Below are 10,104 nucleotides of genomic sequence, written 5' to 3' on the forward strand. Positions count from 1 at the left end.
AATTTTATAGAGAGGGAGCCAGACCTCATTGTCCAGGAGGTCAAAGGGTTGACCATTCTGTTAAAATGGGGCAAAAGGCAAGAAATATAAGACCCACAGGGAATTTGCTAAGAAAACACATTTAAGGGCATGCCCTCAGTCAGTACAGACTTTGCTCAAAACCTCATGCTATTAGTGGATGCCATATTGCAAAAATTCCTGGTCACCACTGTGACCCTCTATGATTTTTAAATGATTTAACCTTCAGCATATTTGTTCACCAGGTTATGGGACTACATGGGATATATTCTAAAAATACTTTAAGAAATTTGAATCAAACCATTATCATTGAAACTGCTTTTCTCAATTACTTTGAACCCTCTTTCCTTAGCCTGACAAATACGCCCTCACATGCACCACGAGGTCTGAAATAGACAGGCAACTATTACTTAAAACATATGTGAGAGAAAAAATGCTTTCAGGTATACACGTGCTTTGTTGGTTTTGTTTTATTTTGGTTTTAACATTGGCCACATCTACATAGGCAAATACTGCATTCACTCATTCAGCTTTGCATTCAGGCAATTTTAAGCACCTGCCATATACACTGTCCTGAATGTTTGGAAGATACAAAAGATGGGGAGGATGTGTTTTTAGTTCCTTAGGGATTTGAGGGCTTTGGCAAAGTTTTGACCTTTCTGTATATTGTAAATACTTTAATTGTAATAGTTTTTAGATGAAGACCTATAGGTTTACTTTGATGAGAGAAACTGCAAAATATCAGGAGAGGTCCTGGGAATTGGTTTGCATATGTCTCTGTTCCCCTGATGAGGAGAGAAATATGGGGCTTTTGCAAGGTCTTCTAGAGCAGAATTCAATCATTGCCAGGCCAATGTTCTCCTGTTATCTTTGGGTGTTTGAATGTTTGGTTTGAGAAAAAGAAAATTTCTTGAGTCAGTTTTCTTCCTCAGGATATAGCAAAATGGAGCTGGCCAGGTGATTTGGGGCAGTGTGGATTACAACATTTTCTTCCAAACAATACCTAGAGCATTGGAGACACAGCATAGAAGTTCAGAGTACAGTTTCAGAATTAGCAGACTTGATCTCAAACTCAGGTGCCGTCATTTACCAGCTGTGAAGGCAAATTACTTGATCTCTCAGTGTCGCTGGTTGTCCTCATTGTGGAATAGGGACAGTCTCATCTCATTAGGATTTGTTGTGATTCATGTATCATCTGTAAGATTCTCAGGACAGTTCTGGCCCATTGAAAACATAAATTAAAAGGAAACTATTGTTATCATCACTATTAGAGGAAATAGGTGATTATTCCAAGCGGGTTTTGTAGTGATAGGTGTGAATCTTGTTCTTGAGGAGGTAGGAGGACATTTCTTAATATGTCTGGTCACCATAGATCTGGGAGATGTTCAAGCTGTTTGAGAAAGTGAGAAACACACTAAGATTCTGTGGAAATAGCAACTGGTAGCTCTGCCACAGGAAACTTGTAGTGTGAGGAACTGACGCTATGAGAGATATTTGCCCTTTTGAGCCATGATTGGAGGTGGCATGAGACCAAGGAGAATAGAGATTTACTCCACTCCGGTGGGAGTCATCATGGGGACATACTGGAGATGGGGAAGGGGGTCAGAGCACGTTGCCTATTTAGCTTTCATGAAAGGGTTGAGATATTCAGCCTTCCACTAGACAGTTTGCTGAGATGGGAACACAACTTCTTACTGTAGATTTTTTCTGGAATACAGGCAGAAACAGAAATTCTCATTGAGGTTCATGCCAGTTACAGAAATTTTCAGTTATCAAGACCTCTAGTTCTGACTTTAAATACATAAAAGTGTATTTAAAGTAGAAAATATTCAATTTTGGAGGCTTATCTAGGAGTTTAAACTCGTTAATGTCTGTATATGATGTTGTTGCATATAGGGTGGTTTAAATCCTTGTTACCCAAAATGTAGTCTGCAGACCCAGAGCTTGGGTATCTCCTGAGAGCTGGTTAGAAAAAAAGAACTTCAGCCCCATGCCTGACCTACTACTTAATCAGAATCTGTAATTTAACAAGATGACTTTCCTGCCCATTGAATTTGATTAAGTCAATGATTCTGTTAAGACTAATGTGTTTTTAAGTCTTTTCCCATTGGATGTGGTCACAGTCAGAGGTGTCCTGAGAAATAGTACCCTAATCAATGGGCAGCTGTGTAAGAGCAAGGACTTGGAGTCTTGAAAGTATCCCTGGATACTGGGGATCTGTGAGCGGGACACTCTCTAAGGTATGTTTCACCCTCAGGACAAAGGGAGATTATGGCATCAGCTATCTTGTGGGGAGAATTCTGAGATGACAGCCTCCAGTGAAACACTAGGGACAAAGGCCCATTCACCTCTTCAAGAAACCAGGGAAGGGGAAAATGAAGCTGTTGGGTGAGTCAGCATTTCTTCGCATACAGCTATATTAGGATTGACTACTTAGAGCTAATTTGTTCAGAAAGAAGGGTATTTTCCTTAATACCAAGAGTTACACTTATCTAAGTATTTTCTACTTTGAAAGTGGTATTCACTTCCAATAGCTGCCCGATCCACATATATACACACCCAAATGAATAAAATGAACAAAATATAATTAGTTAGAGGGGGAAAAAAGCACCTAATCCATTTGAAAAATGAGCTAAATTTGTCAGCAAGCATGCGGGATTTATTCAAACTGCTCAGAATAGATCTGAATCTACACATTTTGACATTCCATCTATGTAGAAACAAAGCCATGTGTGAGACCAGGCTGATAAAATGACTTAAATGATTGGAAGTCAAGAAGAATAATAGCATTGAAGCAGCAAGTTACTCACGACATTTCCAGAAAGTGGAGAATCAGGCACTCTTCTCTAAATATACGACTGGGCCTGAATATTGTACAAACACATCCAAGCTAGTGTTTTGCAGAAACTCACTGCCAGTGGGGATTTGGCAGGGCATTCATCCATAGGATAATCTCGATCTGTAGTTGAGCCTGCGTATGGGGCACAGATGAGGCTCTTAGCTCAGGATGGTGATCAAACCACGCACTCCACAGAGATGATATCTCTCCAAAGCATGGGAAGGTGTTCCAAGGTGAGAGATGACCCTACCCACCTATTTTGAGCTATTTTCGGTATTGTTAGATGAGATACCTCGGCAGGCATGGAAAATCAGCAGTCAGGTCAGCTGGGAGCTGGGAAATTATGTAGACTTCACTGTAAGAAATGACTGGCTCAAAGGTGTTCATGACAAGGGTTAGAGCAACTGGAGTGTATTGAGGCTGAGCAAATATGGTGGAAGGGAGAGGGAGAGTGGAGGCAATGTGAGTGTCTGAGACCATCAATAAGCAAGAGAATTTCCTGTCTTATTCTGGGTTGCAGCAGCTGCTGCTGGTCCAAGCCCTGCAAATGAAGACAGACATTTATAAGATCTAATAAGCTGAGGACTGTGTGGGCAGAGGAGAGCAACAACTTCTAGACAAACCCTGCCAAAAAAATATGCTTGCAAAAGTTCGTACAAAAAGGAGGCAGGTGTGGCTTCTTTAAATTTGTTTTTCAAAAAAATTTATTTTTAGCTCCTGGAGCAAATATCAGAAGTGGTTAAGTAACTGTGCTTGTAATTTAGCAGCGCAATAAGAATCACAAGAATATGTGGCTGTTGAACTCACCCCAGGACACCCTAAATTTACTGGGTAGTGGCATCAATGCCATGACTTGCTGGTCAGAAATCTCTAAGTAATTCTGAAAATTAGGAATATATATATAAAATATATTACTGTATAAGTAGAAATATATATATATATATAAAACAGTATAAGTAAAAATGTGATACTAGAGAGGAGAAAGGGAGTAATTTATTCCACATTCAGTAGTTTAGTGCCTCGGTTTCGTTCAGTGTTCTCAGAATTTAATTTAAATTAATACAATTATTAACAGTTCATCATTCAATATAAATTATTTTCAAATGAACAAAACCATTCACATCAGTCAGGCTGCTGCTGTTATTGGCGTGTTTCCCATTATAGTGTCTTACAGGTTTTTCAAATTAAGTTCTGCACTTCAGAATGGTTGAAATTATAGGGGAAGCGATATTCCAGAAAATACGCTGCTGGTTTTATTTCTAATGCAAACATAAATGAGGAATGGGAGGAAATCTTCTGAGGTAGTGAGTCTTAGATGTCAGCTCATTCTGTATTCATTGCAATTAATACAAATAGGCAAAATGTGTTCTCATTACAGTGAGAATATGATTAAAGTTTGTATAAAAGGTTGAAACTTGAGTTATTTGCTGGGAAGCAAATTCCTCCAAGCAAAATAATAAAAGCTACAATATTATTAAGTTTAACATATGCCAAGGATTGGTTTTATGTAAAAGTCAGTGTACTACAGCCCTCTGGCCAAATCTGGCCCACTGCCTGTTTTTGTAAATAAAGTTTTAATGGAACACAACCATGCCCACTTGTTTACATATTGTCTATAGCTGCTTCTCCTTTTGAATAGAGAGACAGAGAGAGAGAGAGAGAGACTGTCAGTTTTGCAAAACCTAAAATAGGAACTTTCTGGCCCTTTATGGAAAAACTTTGCTGAAGTCTGCTCTACTTTTTTACTTGTTTTAACAGCCTTAGGGGTTATTCTTTGTCCCCTATTAGGAAACTGAGGCACAGAGAATTTATAGAGCCTGCTCAAAATCACACAGCCTGTCAATGGAAGAGCTGGAATTCCAGCTTTCTCAGACTGCCTCTAAAGCCTGTGACTCTTAGTACTTTGCTATATGGTTGACCGATTTATTCTGTATGTAGATTTCTTCTTTCATTTCGCTTGATTTAAAATCCCACTCTAGGTCTCTTACAATAATTCTATTTCCTTGCTTGATTTACACTTGAGATGAGAAATTAGAGCTGATTTCTATTCCTTTTAAAGGAGTCGGGAGGTCCTAGACCAGGTGCATCAAATCCTAACTTGGTTTATCGGATAAGGGAACCAGTTGTATGGGGGTGTGATAGCATCTGAGGATAAATTCCAATAGACATTATTTATTGAGTGTTTCCTATATAGGAAGCTAGGCAAAAAATAAGGCATGCTCCTTATATGAAAATAGGTCATGGTGTGGTGGAAAAACAAATAAGAAAGTACAGTTGACTCTTGAACAATGTAGGGGTTAAGGGCACTGATCAGCCATGTAGTTGAAAACCTGCCTATAACTTTGGACTCTCCCAAAACTTAACTATTAATGGCCTACTGTTGACCGGAAGCCTTACCAACAACAGAAACAGTCGATAAACACATATTTTGTATGTTATATGTATTATATACTGTATTCTTATTATAAAGTAAGCTAGAGAAAACATTAATAAAATCATAGGAAAGAGAAAATATATTTACGGTTCATTAAGTGGAAGTGGATCATCATAAAGCTTTTATCCTTATTGTCTTCACGTTGAGTAGGATGAGGAGGTAGAGGAGGAGCTGGTCTTGCTGCATCAGGGGTGGCAGAGGCAGAAGTGATGGAGGAAGTGGAAGGGGAGGCAGGTGAGGCAGGCGCACTTGGTGTAACTTTTGTTTCTTTAAAAATTCACATATATAAGTGAATCTGTGCAATTCAAACCTGTGTTGTTCAAGGGTCAACTGTAGATAGTCTCACTACCTTGTGGGGAGTGCTGTGATAGAAACTGCACAGGGAGGGCTCTCCTAAGCCACATGGGTGTGGGAGGGGATGGAACCCAAAGACATTGCTGGAAGAGGCAATCCCCCATGGAAGTTGGTCAGAAAAAAATTCTAGGAGGGTCTTCAAAACCAGAGAGAGCTTTGTGAGGAAGGGCACACTGAATGTCTTGGCACAGTATTATTCTGGAGGCTCTGAGAAATTGGGCAAGAGACAGAAAGGATTCAATTCACTAAGGTCTTTGAACATTTATGTCATCATGGTCAATAATTTTCACTGTTTCCAGTTGACTGTGGGAAAAATATGTGAGCAATTTTAGTATATGTAAATTGTTTTAAGATTTTTATTTTAAATCCTATAGTTTCAGGCCAATGTTGTCCTTGTTCTCATCAAAATGCAGCATTTGAAGTACCTATATTAGAATTTCATGGGATGCTTGGTTAAAATGCAAATCATTGGGCCCCACTCACACCTCATACATCCGACTGTCTGTGGAAGAGTGGCTACAAATCTGCATTTAAGAAATGCAGGTGAGGCCAGGCATGGTGGCTCATACCTGTAATCCCAGCACTTTGGGAGGCCAAGGTGGGCAGATCAAGTGGTCAGGAGGTCAAGAGCAGCCTGGCCAATATGGCAAAACCCCTCCCTACTAAAAATATAAAAATTAGCTGGGCGCGGTGGCACGTGCCTATAGTCCCACCTACTTGGGAGGCTGAGGCAGGAGAATCGCTTGAACCCAGAAGGTGAAGGTTGCAGCAAGCTGAGATGGCACCGCTGCCCTCCAGCCTGGGTGACAGTGAGACTCTGTCTCAAAAAAAAAAAAAAAAAAAAAAGCAGGTGATTCTTATTCCAGGTGACTCTTATACACTCCACAGTTTGAGAAGCATTGAAGGATAGTTTTAAGAAGAAATCGGGGGAAAATACATCCATATGAGGGCTGTTAAGGGTCTGAATGCTGGCACCTGGGCTGCAGAGAGAGGGTAATTAGATTTTGGAAGTAGTTTGGAAATAAACATGGACAAGAGTTTGTTATTCATTGAATGTGGATGGTGGCTATCAGGAAGAAAGGAAATGCCTTTCCTTATTGAAAAAAATATGACTTAGGCTATTGACATGAGATAGAGAATATTTTCCTCGCACCCAAGACTGTACTTTTCCTATCTTTTGTCCTAGATTAATTCAGATTCTTGCTCAATAAATTTCCCAATTTTTACGCTGAAATGAAACATGACAGCACCAACTAAATGGGTGCCCAGTTTAGTTCCATAGAAACTCAAAGGCACATCCAGAGTAGTTGGTTGGAATTTGTATTTCTTGAGATGAAGAGGCTGGTATGTAACAGGGTGTATTTGAAATTGTCTTGCCAAATGAGAGTGCTGTGGAGCCTGGCAAGAAGGGCAGTGTAGTTCCATGATGGAGTCTGTTCTGTAGGCAGATTGGCCATGAGAGCTAATAAAAATTTGTTCATGAATTAACATCATTACAGTTTTTTTATACTGTGAAAACATGTTATTTGGTTGATTGTTTTTATCCTCCCACACTTCTGTTGTTCAAGTCCTCCAAACGACATCTTCAGTCTTCACAACTCCACAAGCTAATCTGTTCTAGATAATCCAAAAGTGGAATAAGACTTTCCTCTCCTGTTTTCAAAGGACACACCTTTGAGGATACAGTTTGCCTTGGTTGCTCTGAGTAACACAAGAAAATAGCATAAAATCCTGCTGTGATCTCAGCAAAGCCCCAAGCCACATACTTGTTGAAAAGAACATAGCTAAGAGAGTCATCAGAACTGAATTCTGACTCTGGTTAGTTATGTGGCTGTGGCCCAGTATGTGATTGCATATTGATGTTGAATGAGACTCAAATTTAACCCTCAAGGAGCTTATACTTAAACAGAAAAGGCAGAGTCAGGGATTGGAGAGATAGTTTGGCTTCAAGGAGGAAGCACTATTTAAGCAAAATCTTAAAGAACAGATTAAGTTTTCAGGCATAGAAGGAGGTGGAGGGACATAACCAGAAGCCCCAGCTGAGTCATACCTGGAAGACAGACAAAAGTTTACATCAGATGGATTGAAGGGTATGTAGAGAAGATACGTACCTGGCAGGGAGACGCCACAAATCCTAAGATTGTTTTCCCATGGCAAGCCTTATCTATTTCAGGACAGATGTACTGATCCCTGAGATACCTTCAAATATGGGAAACTCTACTGCACAATTTGTGGTAGTGCGGGACTGTGTTCACGCTCTCTTCTGGCAAAAAAAAAAAAATCTTAAAAAATGAAAAGGAAGGGTATATGGGAGAAAATTAGGCAGTACAGGTGAGTAGGGAGAAGATCCTGCAAGGGCTTACAGGTTAGTCTTTGGAGTTTGCATTTCATTCTGGGCAATGCTTAGGAGTAGAAGACCAGGATATGTATTGGGAGACTTTGGAGATTCTATAGGTAAGAAAGGAGCCTGAACTAGAATTGTGGCCTTTAGAACATCCAGGAAGGGAACAGGGCAGGATGCACCTGCAACGCGGACTCTGTGGGTTCTGGGAGAAGCCATCTCAGTGGCAATGTCCATCGCAATCCTGGTTCTTTTGGTGTGTGTGTGTGGTATGTTTAGGCTCTGAATTTAGTTTTGGACTTTCTCCACTTACTGGCTGTGTGCCTCACCCTAAAACTCAATTTTTTCTTCTCTACAGTGGGAATAACAAATGTTCTGGTTGTGAAGAGTGCATCTGAAGTGCTTACACAGCGTCTGGCATATGCAGAGAAATTAGCTTACAAATGTTATTTTTCTGACTTCTCGCCTCCACTCCACTTACCCTGTCAGGAAAAAATAATTCACAAGGAATATCAAAACAATGATGCACCCTAGGAGTATCCAAGTATCTTAACTGAGTTATCTCATTCTAGTATAGTGGCAGAGTTATAACTAAAGAGTGCTAGAAACCCATGCTTTAAACATCCTGCAGTGCACACCTCGGTCTCATCAGTAAGGACTTCACTTTCTTCTGAACTGGGGCTTGTGAAAGCTGGCCTGAAAAGCCTGATTCAAGGAGATCAGGCTGTGTCTCTGACTGGAGCAGCTACACTCCCCATCTGTAATTTGATTTGTTCTATTGCAGATGATGTACTGGGCAGAGGTGAGTGTGGATTGGTGAAAATCTGTTTTTATGACTGGCAAAGCAGTGCAGGGGGGTCTTTCACTGATAAGAAGCATCATCAGTAGGGTTTGTCCCTGATGCCTTTACAACAGCATCTGAGCACCTCTCAAGTTTTTCCAGGCCAGCTCCAGTTTCAGTGAGGAGAGTGTGGGCTTTTTATTCCCCAAATATTCTTACTACAGTTAATGTGTAGGTTACTGCCCCAGCCCAACTGCAGGTTCCCAGATGTGAGTTCCATGTAGGCAGAAACTGTCCAGTTCTTGAAATTGAATTACTTCCTTGTGTATGTGTTTTTTTTCCTACTTAAAGCTCCTTGGGATGCTTCCTCTCAAAAGTCTTTGAAGAATAAGAGGTTAAGCTAAGACAACCTGAATCAATTTTTTTTTTTGAAAACGTGATTGAAATTATCCCCATAATTCAATAAAATAGCTTTTTCCCTTCTTTCTTTTTACTTTGTTGGAAACTATGCAACAGAAACAAAGTAAGAAGACTCTACCTTAATTTTAAAGGTAACTCTTACATAAAGAAGAAAGTCATTATGCCAGGCCAGGGGGGAGAGTGGAAAGGGGAAATTTAGAGAATAGAAACAAACTTAAGCATCTTGTAAATTTTGAGTGAATTGTAAACACATAATGAATGAATGAGAAGGGCCAGCCAGGAGTCTGTGAAATGGTCCAGTTGGGAAATGCCTAATGCATAAACACAAATCTTGGTGACAGGTAGGTTAGTTATCTGTGAACTTTCTAAAGATTAAATAAACAATAATAGGATTTTGTTAATGTGCCAAAGTGAGTTTAAACCATGAAAGACACGATGCAAATATGCAAGTACCTTTAATTGGGCATAATAAAAAGTAGTGAGGTATGGTTAAAATAATAACATTTAGAACAAGAGAGAAGTTAGGGAGAATTTTTGTCTGAAAAGCCAAAAAGTGATAGTTGATTGGTGATTTTGTTGTTATCAGGAGAGAGAATTTTCTTAATGTAATAAGTTAGGTACTTTGGCAAGTGAAATGGGTTCTAGGCCAATTGCAAGTCCTTAGGATTCCCTGGCAGCTAGAAACCTTGGCACTCCCAAAAGACAGCTTCAGTTAAAATGACAGATGAACACGAGTCTTCAAGTCAAAACTACTGTTGTACCACGTCCGTTGAATGTTTGGTGATTCAAGTCTCTGTTATTCAGGAACTGATTCTGTTTTTCCTCCTGTCAAAACCTTGGTTGATTTTGACTGTAGTAGCACATCTGGCAGAAAAAAATTAAGTTAAAAATATAATTTCTATTCCCCTATTTTTTTC

The 10,104-nt window shown here is 39.7% G+C and overlaps 1 protein-coding gene and 1 non-coding gene across 2 annotated transcripts in view; both read left to right on the forward strand.

The window, feature by feature from the left end:
- Window positions 1–9,309, forward strand: part of OPN5 (opsin 5) — a 42,793-nt gene extending 33,484 nt beyond the window's left edge. Inside the window, exons 5-6 of the mRNA XM_057302513.2 lie at window positions 2,276–2,406; window positions 8,345–9,309. Coding sequence (XP_057158496.1) covers window positions 2,276–2,406; window positions 8,345–8,384 — 171 coding nt within the window. The 3' untranslated portion in view covers window positions 8,385–9,309. The remainder of the gene's footprint in view (window positions 1–2,275; window positions 2,407–8,344) is intronic.
- LOC112440307 (U1 spliceosomal RNA) lies at window positions 7,749–7,909 on the forward strand. The gene has a single exon (XR_003028471.1). It is a non-coding gene; the product is annotated as a U1 spliceosomal RNA (small nuclear RNA).
- Window positions 9,310–10,104: the final 795 nt, after the last annotated feature.

The sequence above is a fragment of the Pan paniscus genome, chromosome 5 (genome assembly GCF_029289425.2).
Source record: "Pan paniscus chromosome 5, NHGRI_mPanPan1-v2.0_pri, whole genome shotgun sequence".
In the NCBI taxonomy this organism is placed as follows: domain Eukaryota; kingdom Metazoa; phylum Chordata; class Mammalia; order Primates; family Hominidae; genus Pan; species Pan paniscus.